An 18,200-nucleotide genomic window follows, 5' to 3' on the forward strand; every position below is an offset into this window, starting at 1 on the left:
ATTTGTTGCAGCTGCCCCAGGAAAGTAATATAGTCCTCTCCTCATTCTTGAAAACATTGCAATGACCTTCACCCTGGCCCCAGGGCCTGCAGTCTAATCCTGCTTTCAGCTCCCCCCTTCAAAGTGCCTGGGTGGTCTTTCTTACACACAAAACCACCATGGAACTCTCCAGGTTAAAACCCCTCAGGGTCTTCACCTGACCTCCGGGATGAAGTGCCCAAGCCTTTGCTTTGGTAGGAAAGACCTCACTATCTCATCCCTCACTCTAACCCGAGGGCTTTAAGTGCAGAGCCCCACCCTGATCATACTCCAGCAACTTGTTTCTCTGCCCTTCGTGCAGATTCATTGTCCAATAGCATATTAACACCTATTATTTATGTCCTCATAATTTGATTCTCCCACTCTGTAGTCAGAGAACACCTCTCCTTATTTTCCTCCTTCAGGAAATACCTTTAGTTAAGAAGACTCTAATCAAGCGTCACCTCTTCCATGAAGCCTTCCTGAACCTCTCCTCTTCATACACTCTGCAAAATGGAATTGACCCTACCCTGTTTGCCCTGCTTTAGTTATCGGTACACACTTCTCTCGTGGCACAAGCATAATTCTCTTTTTTTTCTTCTGAGATCACTGAGGAAGCAACTATGTCTGACACAGGAGGGGAAAGATGCTGGAAGTTAATGACAATAAATGGGTTTTCCATCATGCTGGGCTCGAAGGGCCTCTGGGGTACACTCAGGAGGCAGTGGAATGGATGGGTTCTGGGGTGGTTGGTCTGCAGAAGCAGTGAAAGTCATATAACTTGACGAGAACAAAAGAGAAGGCCCCAGAGAGGCAACCCACCACAAGATGGCCGTTGGCCTTGCCGCCGAGTTCCATGGATCTCCTTCCCTCGGGCGTCCACACACCAGCATGGCCCTCCCCGCTGGCACTGCACTGCCTGGTAGCCCCCATTGCGGTGGCAGCTCGGAATGTAGGGGTGACCAAAGCTGCTCGCTGTGAACCGCTCCACTTCACATTTTGTGGGGCCTAGGAGAGATGCGGGCAGGGAGAGCACAGCGTGTAAACAAGGCTGTGTTGACAGCACGCATTCTCTTTGCTTTGACAGTGTTTTAAACCCTCGCGCCCACTTCGGGAGAACAGCCATGGCAGCTGTGACTTTAAAACCCAAGTGGTTTCCTCCAAGCGGAGACACGCACGTGTGTCACCCGCTCGGTACTTACATCGGAATCGGCCAGAGATGACGAGCTGAACCGCGAGGAACCGTCTCTGCAATATCCGATACAGGGTGGTTTCGGCGAAGGTGGAAGCAAGGTCCAGGCCAGCAAAAATGGTGTCATAAATTTCATCAAGTAACAGCTCCAAACCTGAGCAAGGACAAAAGCGTTTCAAGGGCCGGGTGCGTTCAGAAAGGATATCCTGACCAGGCCTATCAGACAGACATTAGGAGGGCACCTATGCATCAGGTCTGATCAAGATTTTAATGGTTTCGGGGACACCTGGGTGGCTCAGTTGGTTGAGCGTCAGACTCTTGGTTTCAGCTCAGGTCATGATCTCAGGATCGTGAGGTCTAGCCCCATAACGGGCTCTGGGCTGGAGATTCTCTCTCCCTCTCTCTCTCTACTTCCTTCCCCCAGTGGATAAATAAAATCTTAAAAAAAAAAAAAAAAAAGATTTAATGGTTTCCAAAGCCAGGGCTGCTCTGTGCAGTTGTGCAGGTTGTACACAGCACAAAGGAGCCCTGCTTGCGAGAAAGAGAGCCGATTAAAACACATCCTGTGTTACACTCTCCAGGCTCAGAGCTGCATCTGCCCAGGGCGGAGCGCCTCCTTCTAGTGCACACAAAGGCTCCAAATGCACCAGCAGCTGTGTTCAAAGCACTGCAGATGAACATTTGCAAGAGAACATTTGTGGTCTCTTCAAAACCCTGGGCAGTCTAGCAGGGGGGAGCAGGCAGACACTGCTTTTTCTGCTTGGCAGGCAATGATACTCAGGCTTTCGGGTTTGGGGGATGCCTCTCTCACCCCCTCCACTTGTCTGAGTTGCACTTACCTGTCTCAGCCAGCTCCCGCCCTTGACTGTCCGCACAGTGACAATACCCAGACACCTCGGGGAACTTGCTCCGGAAGGCACTGAAGGTCACGAATGCATCTGGAAACCTAAGACAGAATGAGATTTATGGTCACTGTTTCCTAAAGCACAAGTCTTCACAAGCTCTTCTTTGTGGAAATAAATAGATGTGGTTTCATCTCATCTGGGGAGAAGGAATGTCTGTTTTGTTGTTCTTTTTTTTTTAATTTCATGCCATTTGTTCCATGTTTCTTTCAGTAAATGTATTTCTTTTCGAAGCTGGTTTTACCTGGCCAGAGCCAGGCTGGACAAGTGAAAATGAAGCTGTGCTCAGCTGTCACCTACTAATTAGTCATCTCCTCCCTCATGGCATTTCACCAGTTTGTACCCAAGCATGTGCCTCATAGGATCAGGCAGAAAACAGGTGACAAACCTCACATTACTGGAGTATAAATTTACTAGACTATAACTCTAGGGACGAAAGGCCAAGTTTGCTTGACAAACATATGGTACATTGTAGATGATCTCATTTGGGGAGATCAAATGACTCCAGCGCCCTTTACAGCTTTTCCAGAGCTTGAAAAGAAGCCAGATTCCACCATAGGAAATTCTTAAGGACACTTCCCAGTTCCATAGTTGAAAACACATGAAATCAATATGACACCACTAAAAGGGCTATGCATCCCTTTCCACAAGTGCAGGGAAAGTGTGCCCAAGCCATGGCCGACCTGGCAATTGCCATCAGGAGCTAATCGGCTGGGTTCCCGATCCTGGAAGTAAGATGAAGCTAGGTGATATAAAACCGTATGGAAGATTCTTCCCGTGTGCAATGATTTAGCAACCAGAGAGGAATTTTTCATCTTTATGCAACATCGAGAGATTTTTTTATGCCCTAGAAGCCCAGCACAAGAGAACCAAGCATAATGTGTCGGTTAGCACAAGCAACAGCTGTCTGCCCAAAGAGACCCACTGCTGGGTCAAAACAACCTTAATGTCCAATGATAGGAAAATTAAGAAGTAAATGGTGGTAAATTTCCTAAATGGATGTATGCATAGCATTATATCAAAAGGGTAGAATACAACATGGTCTGTATATACACTGCAATTACTACCATGTAAATGAACCGGTATTGGAAGGCAACAGATAACACAGGAGTTGCTCAGAGCTTGAACAGGGGGTGCAACAAGTATTAGCTAATTTGCATGAAAATGAATATGCAACACAAAGCCTACAAAAGCACTACAGGATTATGGATTTTTTTTTCCATATTGTTGGTCTTTTATTATGTACCTGTGAGTTAAATAAGAAGGAGTGCTACAGTAAGTGAGTTACGCATAACAGAAACTAAACACTCACTTTGTCCAGTTGCCAAGGGATTGGAGTGTATATAATAAAAATTCATGAATTGAAACCTGGGATAATTCAATTCTAAAAGCGCTAATAATAGTGTAACAATCACTTCCATTTATTGAGCACTATCTTGTAAAAGACAATCTGCTAAATGTTTAATATACATTGACTTGTTCAATCCACTTAACACTCCTAAAAGGCAAGTGGTATTTTTTTGTACCCATTTTAGAGGTGAAGAAGGTAAGGTATGTTGGCCACCATCCTGAAACAGCAGTGGGAGACAGAGTTTAAACCCAGGTCTTAGCGCCCACGTGCTGCCACCATCTGCCAGTGGTGATGTTCAATGTGTGTCGGCTGCGCCTTGTTCCTGTCTCACATTCTGAAAGGCACGTGACTCTCCTCTGCCTGCCTTTTCCCGATATCTAACAGATGTGGAAGACACGCATGCTGGAGAACGCATGGATGGGGCACCTGGCGGGCCCGAGGCTCTGAAACCCATCCCAGCACGAGGCACAGGAAGTTTCGATCACTCCAGACCCATGTTCTGCCGATTCGACCCAAAGGCCTGCTTCAGGGTCATGTCCCAGGACCAGTGTAAGCAGCATGACGTTTGGGCCATCTTCATCCCACCACTTAAGGGTCAGGCTCCTCCTCTCTGCCTTTACGGTCTCACGAGCTACCCAGTACCTGGGCCTCTGTGTGCTTTTAGCAAGGACCTCACTCCTGATATGAAAAGAGCTCAGGTGTGGAGCCAGACGCGTCAGAGCTCCGGCCCTGGCCTAGCCCCACGGGGTCATTGCTGATCATTACTGCTCCCGAAAATAATAACGGGGGGCATGTTCTGGACGATCAGACACTGCACCAAGCACCCTCTAATCTCACTGAATCCTCACAACAACGCTTCCAAAGCTGCATTTCACAGATGAGAACCCTGAGATTCTGAGTGGTGAGCTGACTGGTCCAAGATCACCCAGCCCGGACCCAGGGTCTGGCATCCTGAGTCCATCGCACCTGGTCTCTCATCAGCAGCAGCTGGTGGGATGGGGGGCTGCCTCGGAAGCAGAGCACCCTGCCATCAACAGGAAGTTCAAACTCTGAATCTTCCTCGATTTCCTTTGTTCCCCAAGTCCGCTTTGATACAATCTGGTTTCGGTGGCTGATTTCTGAAACGGTATCGCCACTCTGAATTCTGGAATCTTCCTCCAGCCTAGCCATGGGCACTAGGATGGCTTAGTCGCAGCTTCTCCATTGTCATTGGTGCTCTCCTGTCCGCCAGGATGGGAGGGCCTCTGTCATGCTTACAACTTCCTGCTTACTAGATCCCCACCCTTCCCTGCCACCCCAACAAAAGTCCAACTACTGAAACTGAACCCAAAGAGGAAAGGGGGAAAGGCTCCATCCTAATACTCAGGCCAGCTAGGTTTGGAACCTGGTATACAGCCAAAGAATGCTCCCAGAGGAAGTGAGTCTGGAGTGGGATTCTGAAGCTAAGAACAAGGATTTGGCAAGGAGAGAACGGAGAACATGTCTAGAAGGATCATTAGCACGTCTCCAACTTCAAAATGGGGGCAGAGGACGACAGTGTGGGCAGAAGGAAAAACTGAGAGGCTGGGGGAGGCACGGGTCCGGTGGAGAATGTCGGGACGCAAGCATCTCTACTACAAACACGCTGTTCCTGAAAGCTCCATGCCCACTCTCCTTCTAGGCACGGGTCTTAGGAAACAGACCATTTTGTTAGGAGCAGGATACGGTTGAGTCCTATAGGACCCTATGGTATATGGCATCGTCCCTTTCATGAGGATCAGAGGAACAAAGACTTCTCCATCTTCAATAGAAGAAAAAATTGTGTTATTCTGAAAAACAGGTTTACTTTTATCTGATGGAAACCAAATAACTGAGAGTGTTTTCTCCAAGTGTTATAAGGTGCTTGGAGACAAATATGCAGCCCCTTATATTTGTGAAAAGAAAACTTTATAGAATGAGTGGTACGTAGCAACCTTTGCCTTGTTTTATTCTTATTTTCTACCCTTATTTTGCCTCCCCTATGATCTCCTCTATTTCCCATTTCTATCCCGTTCAGGGCATGTCAGAAGAAAGGAAGAAGAGAAAATCAGCACAAAACCTTAAAAATAAAAAAATGACGTATTTTGGGCGCCTGGGTGGCTCAGTGGGTTAAGCGACTGCCTTCGGCTCAGGTCATGATCCTGGAGTCCCAGGATCAAGTCCCACATCGGGCTCCCTGCTCTGCGGGGAGCCTGCTTCTCCCTCTCCCCCTCCCCCTGCTTGTGTTCGCTCTCTCGCTGTGTCTCTCTCTGTCAAATAAATAAATAAAATCTTTAAAAAAAAAAAAAATGACGTATTTTGATGATGTGTCCCTTCTGTTAAATTAAAGCAAAACCTCAGGAGGATCGTAAGAAAGTTCTCAAGAAAGAAAATCATAGTGCAAGGGAAAGAGTGGCAGTCCTGAGTTGATGCTCAGACTGTGACCGACCCAGAGCTAGAGAAATCACAACTCAGGTTCAGTGGAATACAAAATGTCAGGCCCTGCCAGTCACCTGGTCCTAGTCGCATGCAGAACAGCATCCATGCCCTGGGCTCAGGCAGCAGAGCCCGCTACTCAGTCAGATTTTCCACTCCACCCAGAGACAGTCCCTCCAGAAGTCTAACCATCGATTAATAAATTAGCAGTTTAGGTGCCAGAAGAGAGCTCCTTCAAGTAGGAGGACCTGTCATGGATGTTTCCTTTGAAGGTAACCGATGGTCAGTCTTCGAAGATTGCTCCACATGTTCTGTAATGATGTCCCCTTGCCACACACTAAGATGCATCTGATCCTTCTCACTGGATTATCTGATTTGCATGGGTGACCAAGGATCTCAAGTAAGACTGGTTGCTAAGAAAGTTTGAGTTTGCTTAGTCACTAAGGACAAGAGCTGATAAACCAATTAACTGAGCTTTAGCATGGACCACAAAGGCCTGGCAGTGGCATCAGCCCTTCAAACCTTGACCTCCAATCTGCTTAGCCAGAATGCGTTTCTCTATTAGTGGCTGGGTGAAGGCAGTAGGGAAGGTGGGGTAGAGTTGGAAGAACCAGCAAAGCTTACTCTACACCACGACACGGTTTTCAAAGTCACCAGCCAAACAGGTGTTGTTAGCCATGGCCTTCAGAAGGCAAAAGGACCTGCTTCAAGCGGCAAAAGCTATGGCCACGCTCAAGTGCAAATCATCACCGAGCACATGACGAACCCACAGCAGGTTGGCAAATGAGCTCGCCATAGGTTTCCGGCCTCCCCTCCAGGCCCCACGCAAATAAGTCAGCTGCTTCATGCTCTCCACTTGAATGTCCTAAAGAAAGCCTCTCAGATTCAGTATTCCAAAATCAAACATGCAATTTTCCTTTTCCAAACTCATCCTGTACCATGTACCTAGAAACCAGACGTGGGCTTGACTCTTCCTCTCCCTCACCCTCCACCTTCACCGGTTGCTGTGGATTCCACCTCAGCAATGTTTCTCTAGCCCTCCCGCCCCCTCACAGCGCTCTCCATCACGTGCTCTCGGTCCACGCCAACATGGTCTCTCACCTGGACCTGAGCAGGAGCCTGCAGACCCCACAGAGCTGCCTCCCTGCACCCCCTCTGCACTTCCCCGGCCAGTCCATGCTTTCCTAAATTCAAAATATACCCAATCTTCCCCCATAGGCTCAAAATCCTTGATGCAATCTCGGGGACATACCAATACTAAAAAATTACCCCCTGCTTATCTGAAATTCAAATGTAACTGGCCATCCAGTATTTTGTCTGCAGCCTTAGGGACGAAATCTAGACTCTCCCCCGTGCCCTGTGGAACAGCGGGGCCTCGCACTGCCCAGGTCGGCTTATCAAGAAACCCCTGAATAAGGCTGGGCTTCCAGTAACCAACCGCCCAACCCTTCCCATGACCTTCCTAAATCGGAATTCCCCCCGAGACATGCTTGCTTACAAAAAGGAAAGGATCCCATTTCAGGAGTAAATTTTGTTTGTGTTTGTCTCTCTTAAACAATGGATGCTTAGTCTGGAACTTTTGCATTTAACTTGACTGCCCTCTCATGGAAGGAGCTGTGAACTATGCCTCAAGCTGGCCCCGCAAATAAGTTCTTGAACGCACTGGTGACAAGCATAGACCGCAGGCCTACTGTGCACAAGGCTCTGTGCTGGATGCTGCAGGGAAAGATACTTGAATCAAGGTGGTGTGGGATAGTAAGCGCAGCCACGCAGTTCTAGCGCCCACTGACTCTGCTTCCCAGGGTGAGCGCCTTAGCCTCTGTGTTTCAGATTCCTCATCTGTCTGCTAGAGAACATAATTATTTTTGTAAGGATTAAAGTAGGCAGAAGGTTGTCAAATTGCCTGTGTAGAGTAAGCACCCAGTTGAACTTGAACTGAGCACACACTGGTTTGCATCAATGAATATCAGTTAATTGGGCTTTGGGGAAATTCTTAGGTGCACACAGGCAGGCTATTCTCTAAGCCTGGGAGGAAAAAAAACAAACCCAAAAACCTAATTTACATTTGTTGCAGCTGGGTGATACGGGAGGCATCCCTATGGATGCATAATAATTTGCATTTGTCTTAGTGGTTTCATAGATGAGGCCTCATTAAATCCTCACCAGGACCTAGTGCGCAGGGAGTTGTCCCTGTGTCCCCACCCCGTATTTCAGATGGGGACCCTGGAGTACAGGGACACAGAGAGGGTAAATGAACAGGTCACATTGCCAAGCAGTGGCAGAGTTAGAATGAGGATCACAGGGGCAAATGCAAGGGGGCCAGGCAGGTAACACGGATGGAAGGAGCAGGCAACAGGACTGAGAGGGACCCGGAGTGCTGGAGCGCTGGGCCGCGTGTGATCAGTCCAAAAAAGAACAGTTCAAGGCCAGCTTCTTGGGGCCATGGGGGAATTCAGGAATTCAGAATTTTGTGTATTAAGTTAAACATAAGAAATTGCTGATGTTCAGCTATTTTTACTTACGCAAACAGAAATTTCATGGAGTTAACTTGAAATGCTCCAGTTTTTAAAATAATATACAGCTCAAATAAGACTTGTCTACGGGACAGCTCCCGTGGCCAGGCTGCGAGCCTGTGACCCCTCCCGGCACAGCCCATGGGAATTGTCTCTCTTGGAGAGGGAAAGAAACGGGTGACCTTGGAAGCCAGCCACACGGAGGCTCAGGTTTTCCAAGAGAATTCCCATCAGTATTCACAGACTAATACTCCTACTGATGTCCCTCAGGGCGTTTCAATCATGTCTGAAGTCTGTGCAGGCCCTTTACATTGACCAAGTGGCCATCTTAAATAACCAGAAGCAATCTGATTATTTGGGCCAAGATCTATCACGCATCTCCCTTTGTACATTTGTTACTTAAATCTTTATGCTTATTTATAGGTGCCTACATACAAGCCATTTACAAGAATGCATAAATATGATCGTGCCCATGCTCGCAAGAGTGCCATCTTCTCTCCTTCTCCGCGGGTTCCCTTCTCCCTACCCCTGTTTCTCCACAGCAGCTTGACCCTGCTGGTGGCCAAGATGGTGATATACCACCCAGCATACGCTGATGCATACAGTGCCCTGTGCTCACCTAATCCTGTACCGACACAGAATCGCATCACCATCTATGCACGTAAAAGGGTGTGTGCTTATTTGCTTGGTAAAAAGGAAATAGTACGAGCGCCTTGTATCTTGTATCATATTATCATAATATATGCGGCAGCCCCTTCTCTCCAAATCAACTGGGAGAGTTCCAAAGCATTCTGTTTAACGGCTGCATAAATATTTAGGGTGGTGGCCCGTTTATCCAGCCACCCACCTTGGGTCTCTCAGTCACTTTGTTCCCCGTTTTCAGCTACAGTGAGAAACAATGCAGTAGACATCCCAATACATATGTCTTCGCTCTCTGGTCTTTTTATTTCCATAGGCTGCCTGGCCCCGGGGCGGGGGAGGGGGGGTTCACCTATTTTTAATTCGAATGGCTGTTGCCAGCTTGCTTGTTTTGTTAAACATATTGTTGTTCCTTTAGATGTCCAGCAGCTTATGAGAGTGAGGCCTCTCTCAACCCCCACCAGACTGTGCCTCTGAAACCCCAAAACCCCCAGCCCCGGTGTGAGCATAAGCTTTGGCAGGGGATAGGGAGAGATGGCCCAGGATTGGGCATACCCCCAGAGGCCGGCTCACTTACCTGTTGTAGCTCTGAACCAGGTCAAAAATCATCATGTCCGTGGTGTTGACAAACTTGCACTGGACAGGCATGAATCCGCCATCTGGAGAACACTGCGGTGGTGACTTGTCTCCCACCCCGTGGAGGAGACGGCGGTTTCTTATCTCACAGCTCCTGGGACCTAAACATTTCCGAGGAAGAAATGTCAGGGCTTAGGTAGGAGTAGGTGCATACGCTTCTGCAGTCCGGATGCAGACGTTCACCCTACACACGTGACCCCGCCCCACACAGAGACGGAGTCCTGCACGGGGGACTTGCCAACGCTCGCTGCCCTCCATGCTTATGCTTCCAACAACCAGCCAGCAAATCCTGATTGTCCGCCACGTGGCAATGTTAGCAGTGATAAAACCTTCCTAAACTGCTCTCAGTTTCTGTACTGAGGGCCAGGGCCTCCGCCTTTGGCCAGGGAGACCTGACGAGGTCTCGGTTCCGTGTGGAAGGCTGCGCACACCGGGGGACGTGTGGGCTGCCAGCGATCCAGAGACTTACACCGAGTCGGCCTCCCCGGCTGGCGCGTCCCGTACACCTCCATCCCTTCTGCATCCACACACCAGCACTGGTCCCGCCCCAGGTCGCACTGCACGGGCACGTAATCCCCCGAATCCTGACACTGGGGGAAGTAGGCTGTGGTCGTGCCGTTCATGTAGCCACTCAGCAAGATCTGCTGCTTCTGCATCTGGCAGAACGACGGACCTACAGGTGCAAGGAGCAGGGTCAGACGATGCTCCAGGGAGAGCATCAGGCTCCCTCCCTGGAGACAGGGATGTGTCCTTCCCACCCTATGCAGAGAGCAAGCGACGGGCCCACGACCCAGGGATCCTCAGAGCTGGCAGAAAGCTCAGGGCCAGCGCTCCGACTGTCCAGCTTTATCCCAGGATTGCTCCCAGCATCCTGTGCACCAGGTCAGGGAAGGGCGGCCTCCACTGTGGCCCATAGGTCCACCGGAGCCCCCATAGCCCAGGCACTGCAGAGTGGAGGCTGAGCACTGACAGAGCTTGTCCGATCGCATTCCCGCACCCCTGCCCACACCCTCGTTGTGGAACCCTCCCTGAACCACTCTGGGCCTCCCTCTTTTTCTATAGGGTCAAAACATGACCGCCCTCCTTGATGTATGAGATTAGTGACCTTGACAATCACTACCCCTGCTGAATACCTACTGTGTGCCCGGGGTTTGATATGTGCCTTAAATCCTGTGAGCAGATCCTACATTCCTATAACAGACGAGGGACCACAGCTCAGTGAGGGCATGGGACCGGGCCGGGGTCATTCAGCCAGAGCGTGCTGGGAGCCAGCCTGCTGCCCAGGCTAGCCAGGCTGGCCGTGAACAACCCCGTGCCCCAAATAGGGCTTTTCTCCTCAAAGGAGATCTTTGGTTCCAGGCTCAATATCACCATTTAAAGATGACCAGCTTCAGGGCGCCTGGGTGGCTCAGTTGGTTAAGCGACTGCCTTCGGCTCAGGTCATGATCCTGGAGTCCCGGGATCGAGTCCTGCATCGAGTCCCGCATCAGGCTCCCTGCTTGGCAGGGAGTCTGCTTCTCCCTCTGATCCTCCTCCCTCTCATGCTGTCTCTCATTCTCTCTCTCTCAAATAAATAAATAAAATCTTTAAAAAAAAAATAAAAAGATAAAAAAATAAAGATGACCAGCTTCCACTGACCTTGGTTTTAGGCTTAGCTCTGACATGCTTTACAGGGGGGCTGTGTTTCTTTGACTACTCATGATAATAATTATTTTAACAGGGAAATTTTCACCTAAGTCTCAGATTTTAGAAACACCTGAGGCGAGAAAACACTAGGTGTGTCCGTGGCCTAATTCTGCTTCCAGAGGCCTTGGATGTCTGGCCCTGTAGCTTCCTTGGCGCCAGGCAGGTAGCCCGAAAGCGGGCCAGCTCAGCACCTGTTTGCTGGACAAATGACTTGATGGACCCACTGGATGTTCATAGCAGTCCTGCGGGAAGTAGGGCCTCGTGTGTGGGACTATTATCCCAGTTGGAAGAGGAATGTCCGGCAGCCCAGAAGGAGGCCTGCCGGGTCACAGGGACCCTCCTTCCCCCAGACACCCCCTCTTGCACTCACAGGCCACGGGCCGAGCAGGCTGCCTGCTGCCCGGCACCTCCCGGCCATCCGCATCCACGCACCAGCAGGAGCCCCCATCATTCTGACACTGGATTGTCCTGCGGGCAGAAGAGACACACCACATGAACGGCGTTACTGAGGCCCCGAGCCGCAACCCAGCTTAGTTTTCCTCTTCCTTTTGGGTCTTCCAAGTTCTAATTTGTTTCAATTAGGGAGACATGGAGTGGAGAGGGGTGGGCGACGTAGCCCCAAAGCTGGCCTTTTCCTGTCTTGCTCATCCCTGCGACATCTCAGCCGTCCATCCTCCGGCCATCCCATCTGCAAGGTCTGTGGCAAACGCCCGCCCTGCCGTGTGGCTGCCACACAGCCGCTGCAGGGGGTAAAGGCAGTGTCTTTGTGGCCCAGGGGCGGGCGAAACGTCGGTGAGGTCTGGGAGATGGGAGAGCAGAGCCTTGGGCGGGGGTTACACAGGGAGGCACACTCATGGGTTGCCCGGGGCAAGTGGTGACTGCAACGAGGCCCGCAGGATGATCAGGGGTCCTGCTAGGGGCAGAAGGAGGTCAACAGTGCTCGGGGTGAAGAGAAAAGCGCAGGTAGGCCTCCTGAGGAGGACCGGGGGGTTGGAACTGCAAGTGACGGGGAACAGCAACATGAATAAGGGCCACAAAGGTGAGCCTCCCATCACTTCCTGTGCCCTTCTGACTCCCAGATGCCCAAGCAGGGGCCGGACCACAGGGTCTCTGCACTCTTGGGAGGTGTAAGGTGCTGCTGGGGGCATTAAGAGCACATAGAAAATGAAGGTAGGTGACAATATTTCACAGGGGTTTCCCAGAACGCAGTCCATGGACAGGGTTCCCCTAGTCAGGCCCACACAAACGATTCCTGTGCCGGAATGTTCTGCTGGGGAGTTGCTGAGATTATCGCTCCATTCTATAGGGAGAGTCCAGGATGCACATTTACGTTAGGGCAGCCAAACCCCCCTTCCAGAGAGGAGCTCACAGTGGGAGACAGAAGCGCCTGGCGCAGATCGCTGGGCTCAGCAGGGCTTGGAGGCAGGGCCGCAGGCCTGAGTCCAGGCAGCTTGGGCATCCCCCCACCTCTGACTTGTCAGGAGCACCCACCGAGGACAGGAGGCGCCAACGCATCAATCCCCCCACACCTTTCATTAAAGCAATTATGCTGCAAGTTTTGGCAGGAAAAGAAGGGAAGTCCTTGGTCCTGGCTGGGATGAAGCAGGGACCGGGGCGCTCTGGGTCAGATTATCCAGTGTCCATCAGCCTGAGGAACAGACCTGGGAGACGGGCACCCCCCAAGTGACAGTGGCCACATGTCCTGGACACAGGCAGGGGAGAGTGAGGGAACCACGCAGAGTGGAGGGGAGGGGATGGGATAAGCTTTAAGGTCTCTTAGGGCCCCAGGAATCCACAGGGCTCAGGAATCCTTACTGGTAGCTTCCGTCTTCTGCGCACTGAGGAACGTGGTCTGCTCCCTTCAGAAAGGCCTCCTCCCTCCGCAGCTCACAAGGACGCAGGGGCTGGGCGTCCACCTGGTATTCTGGGGAAAAGGAAGCAGTTCAACAGGGAAGAGGGTGGATGGGATTCCAGTAGCAAAGAGGTCTCCCCAAAGCTCAGATGCTCTCCTGGGTTGTATTTCTGGCATCATCAACAATCACCTTCTAACTTGTAATTTGACAGTTATTCACACGTTTCTAAGTATTTAACCCCCAGCCTCTCCTGGGAAGGGAGGTCTGCATTTTACCCTTGGGTCACTAAGACGGTGACAGGAACCTGCTCAAGGTCACATAGTTGGCAAGGGCAAGATTCAAAGTCAAACCTCAAACCCCGCGTTCCCTTGAGCCTCAGTGGGGTTAGGTCTGAACACCAGAAGGAAGGTGTTCTTGGGTTTATCAAGCCACCCCTGTGGGCAGGACACCTTCTTGGCCCAGGTCAGGAATGCAAATGAATTAGTAACTCCCACCTATCTTCTCCACTGAGAAAGCATGCGACACGCAGGAGCTTACTTCGTCGGGAGAGAGGCGTCACTGGCTTACTTTTCCAACAAGAAAACTGAAGCTTAGACTTCTCCAAAGTCACCCAGCAAGTGGCCGAGCCGCTGCTGGAACTCATGTCTATTTCAGTGAACAGGTGAATTTATCTTTTTCACTACCTGCGGACTACTTCTCAAATGCCTCACATGGATGACCTCAGCCTGAGATCGCTAAGGGAATTAAAAAAAAAAAAAAATGCCAGTGCCTAAATTCACTAAAAAGGTGGGGTGAGCTAAAATTGAATTAGGAAGGTCTGATTTCCCATCTGCTCTCCACCAATCCCTGGTTCTGTGACCTCAAGGAAATTCAGTCCACCTTTCTGAACCTCTGTCTCTTCATCTGAAATCCCTCGTTGGGACGTTGTGAGGACTGAATGAGATCCCAAATGTCCCGAGGCACTGGGGCAGAGCCTGGCTGACTTCGGAGCTGCGGCCTGAGAGCTCCCTCCAGACCCTCTCCTCCATGGCCTTGGGCTCATAACTCACCGAAGATGTTGGCCGACACCGAGCAGGCTGAGCCCAGCAGACTGAAGACCCACAAGGCCAGGGCCATTTTCGTGGGCCCTTCTGGGGATGAAGGGGTGGAAGCCACTGCCCACCCCCGGCTCTGGCCAGGGAGGCTTTATAGCACCAACCCCGCCCGCGGGCACTCAGCGGAGCCGAGCCTGCCCTGTTTTCTCTGCTGGTCACAAGGGGTCCTCCACCTGCGTCTGCTCCCTCTGAGGACACTTGTGTGGCCAGGGGGGGACAAGACTCTCCTTGAGGCTCCGTGGAGCAGAACAGGGCTGGGGTGGCTTTGAAAGTCATCTTTACAAAAGTGAAGGCCAAAGCTCTACAGCGATGGGTGCAACAGGATCACCCCTCCCCCCCAACTCCGGGGGAAAAAAGCATTTCTTCCTCCCTTCTCCCCCCTCAAGCCCTCCTTCCTTCCTTTCTCCCTTCCTCGCTTCCTCTTTCCTTCTTCTCCCCTCCCTCCCACGCTTCCTTCCTTCCATCAATATTTTCTAGAGCCCCCCCAGCAGCAGACATTATTCTAGGCAATGAGAATATGGCAGGGAACAGGCAAAGTCATTAGTATAGAATATAAGAATTTTAGTGAGGGAAGCCAAATACACACACACATTCCTATTCATACTTATTCTCCTCTCCCCCTCTGTCCCAGGACTTCCGATTCCCCAACCCAGAGGCAGCAGGAACTGTACCTTCCACGTAGAGACTATAAAGCAGCATGTTTTCTCTTAGTAAAGCCAGGCTCCTTCCTTTACTCCTCTCCCTGCGTGACCATGGAAAACTCACCTCATCCTCTTGAGCACATCCTCCTTCTCTAGAAAACAGAAGTAAAAGGAGAATAATAATGTGTACCTACTTGCTAGGGATGCTGTAAGGGAATAAACAGGACATTGAAGAGTCTGTGCTCAAGCTAGCAGTTAATATTACTGATTTTGTCATTATGCAGACGACATGGTGCCAGGGAGTGACAGATCCACAGAACACCCTGCAGGGTGAGGGGCTGGTGACAGGTGGAGGCAGGGGTGCTGGGCTAGCGGGGAAGACCCTGCTGAGGATGTGGGAGGGAGGTTTGGCGAGAGTCTGGAGAGATGCTATCCCAGGGCGGGTGGGGGGGGGGGGGGTTGGGCAGGATAGGCTGGGATGGAGCACGGTTTGCACCCAGCACAAAGATGAAGGACCCTAACTGCAGAACAGTGGGCTGTTCTACCCAGGAGAGATGCCATGAACACTACCAGTGTTAACACAGGTAAAGTGCTTAAAATAGCCCCCGCATGTCACTCCCCAACACTGGTTACCTTCATCATTATTATGTTCATGATACAAAGTACAGAAAGTAAAACTCAACAGTTATTTTAACTGTCAGGGAGTGGGATTAACAATGGGTAAGAAATCCTGTTCTGTACATCCTTCCTGGGGAATCACACGTGCTCTAGGCTCTAACATCCCTAACTCCAGCTGTAGCTCTAGCTTAGCCACAGCCCCAGGCCAAGCCCCAACCCCAACCCCAGGCCCAGCCCCAGGCCCAGCCCTAGCCCCAGCCCCAACCCCAGCACCAAGCACAGACCCAGCCCCAGCCCCAGGCCCAGCCCCAGCCCCAGGCCCGGCCCCAAGCCCAGCACCAGCTCCAGCCCTAGCCCCAGCCCCAACCTCAGCACCAAGCGCAGACCCAGCCCCAGGACCAGCCCCAGCTCCAGCCCCAGCCCCAGCCCCAGGCCCAGCCCCAAGCCCAGCACCAGCCCCAGGCCCAGCCCCAAGCCCAGCACCAGCTCCAGCCCTGGCCCCAGTACCAGCCCCAGCCCCAGCCCCAGCCCCAGCTCCAGCCCCAGCAGGAGCACCAGCACCAGCCCCAACCCCAGCCTCAGCTCCAGCCCCAGCTCCAGCCCCAGCCCCAGCCCCAGCTCCAGCCCCAGCAGGAGCACCAGCACCAGCACCAGCCCCAACCCCAGCCCCAGCCCTAGCCCCAGTTCCAGCTCCAGCCCCAGGACCAGGCCCACTCCTAGCTCCAGCCCCAGTACCAACCCCAGCCCCAGGCCCAGCACCAGTCCCAGCACCAGCACCAGGCCCAGCCCTAGCCCCAGAACAAGCACCAGCACCACCACCAAAAGCAGTACCAGCTCCATTCCCAGGCCCAGGCCCAGCCCCAGCTCCTGCTCCAGCCCCACCCCCAGCACCAGCCAGAACTGGTGGTTAAGCTTCAAGTCCACTCTGCCTGGGTGTTCCACAGACATTTCAAATTCAACATGTCGCCAAACAAGCTCCTCGACACTTCTTCCAATGCTGTACCTCACCATGCCTTGCTATCTCTTTAATGGCAAAGTTGAATGACATCCTAACCTCTCCACTCACCTCTCAGCAGCCTCCAAATCCTACCAGCAAGCCCTCATTCCCACGCCTTGGGCCTGACCCCTCCTCACTGCCTCGACTTCCTTGGGCCCCCAGCTCTGGACTAGCCACTGGCAAGGCCCCCCACCCTGGTCCTCACCAGACTGTTCTCCAGCTGCAGGGGTGGAGGATGGACAGTCACTGAACAGGTGTTCTGAGGTCAAGACCATGGGCGGCTACTGAAGACCACCTAGCCCTGGGGGTCGAGGGGGTGGGAGGGGATTCCTAATAACGGGACTTAGATTTCAGGCAAAGATGATGTGAGAAGGTGTGCAGGTATTTACTGGAAAAGGAGACATGACAGGAGGAACTCCCCCACCCAAGCCCCCTGACACAGGCCAAGTGACATCCCTCACCATGGGGAACCAGCAGCCCCCCTTCCTCATCCCCAGGGATCCGTTCCAAGACCCCCAGGGGATGGCTGAACCTGCAGATAGCACCAAACCTTCTATGCACGGTGTTTCCCCCTATACTTACACACACCTGTGATAAAGTTTGGTTTCCAAATTAGGCACAGGAAGAGATTAACAACTAACAATAAAACAGAACAGTCGCAGCAATAGCCTATAATAAAAATGTGGGAATGTGGTCTGTCTCTCAAAATATCTAACCGTGCTGTGCTCACCCTGCTCGTGAGGATGTGGGTGACAAATGCCGATGGGATGGGGTGGAGTGAGGGGGCGACGCACTGTGACCCAGTGTGAGGCTACTACTGCCCATCTGACACTGGTCAGGAGGAGGGTCATGTCTTCTGGAAACATGGCTGACCGGCCCACCGGAGCTGAACCCCGAGAGTGAAGGCTGGATGAGGGGCCAGCGCGAGGCCCAGCAGCGGGTCATGCTGAGTCACTGCTGCTGGCCCGGCCACCGCCCCGCTCCACTGGGTCTGGTACAACCCTGGGGGCAGCAGGGTGCACATGGGGAGCACGGGAGAGCTGCTTCTCTCCAGCGGGTAGCAGAGCGTGGAGCTGGGGCCGGCGCCAAGCTCTTCGCCCTTCTCACCGTGACTCAGCTGCCCCCACCGTGCCGGCCACGAGCTGGGGGCCTCGCAGGGACACACGGGGACACGCGGACCTCTGCAGTGACACCTGCTCAGCTCCTAACCTACCCACGCCTGGCTCACAACTGGGACGCTCAGGCAGACCCCAAATGTGACCTCAGAACCCTCCTCGCAGCTCCTTCCTCCCCTGATACAAGGGTGCTTCCTGAAGATGTGGGGGAACGGAAAGTAACAGGAATAAAGAGGAGGAAATAGCTGGAAAGCCAGCATCCTCTCCAGCTGGAGCCCGAGACCTGACCTTGACTGCCTACCTGCTTGTCCCCACCGACCTTTGTCCCACGTTCTTCTTAAGCTCTTCTTTCCAGCTTATCTGTCATCTAAGGCAGAAGACCCCAAGATAGGAACAGAATCAACTCCTGGAGCAGTAAGGACTGCGCAGACCACCCAGGCCAACTTGAGCTCAACCCCCTATTCACGCCTGTGCAGGAGGACTCCGGAGTGACCCTGGAGTGACCTATAGTT

At 52.2% G+C, this 18,200-nt stretch overlaps 1 protein-coding gene across 1 annotated transcript in view; it reads right to left on the reverse strand.

Annotated features, from left to right (window-relative positions):
* The window catches only part of TG (thyroglobulin), a 241,089-nt gene extending 226,462 nt beyond the window's left edge, over positions 1 to 14,627 (reverse strand). Inside the window, exons 1-8 of the mRNA XM_045895844.3 lie at positions 14,273 to 14,627; positions 13,186 to 13,294; positions 11,741 to 11,838; positions 10,154 to 10,357; positions 9,626 to 9,785; positions 2,050 to 2,156; positions 1,221 to 1,364; positions 841 to 1,026 (exon numbers count right to left, since the gene is read on the reverse strand). Of these exons, the coding sequence (XP_045751800.3) occupies positions 841 to 1,026; positions 1,221 to 1,364; positions 2,050 to 2,156; positions 9,626 to 9,785; positions 10,154 to 10,357; positions 11,741 to 11,838; positions 13,186 to 13,294; positions 14,273 to 14,339 (1,075 nt within the window). The 5' untranslated portion in view covers positions 14,340 to 14,627. The remainder of the gene's footprint in view (positions 1 to 840; positions 1,027 to 1,220; positions 1,365 to 2,049; positions 2,157 to 9,625; positions 9,786 to 10,153; positions 10,358 to 11,740; positions 11,839 to 13,185; positions 13,295 to 14,272) is intronic.
* Positions 14,628 to 18,200: the final 3,573 nt, after the last annotated feature.

The sequence above is a fragment of the Mirounga angustirostris genome, unplaced genomic scaffold (genome assembly GCF_029215605.1).
Source record: "Mirounga angustirostris isolate CCGP_5_RB_7025 unplaced genomic scaffold, mMirAng1.0.hap1 SCAF_4, whole genome shotgun sequence".
Lineage (NCBI taxonomy): Eukaryota > Metazoa > Chordata > Mammalia > Carnivora > Phocidae > Mirounga > Mirounga angustirostris.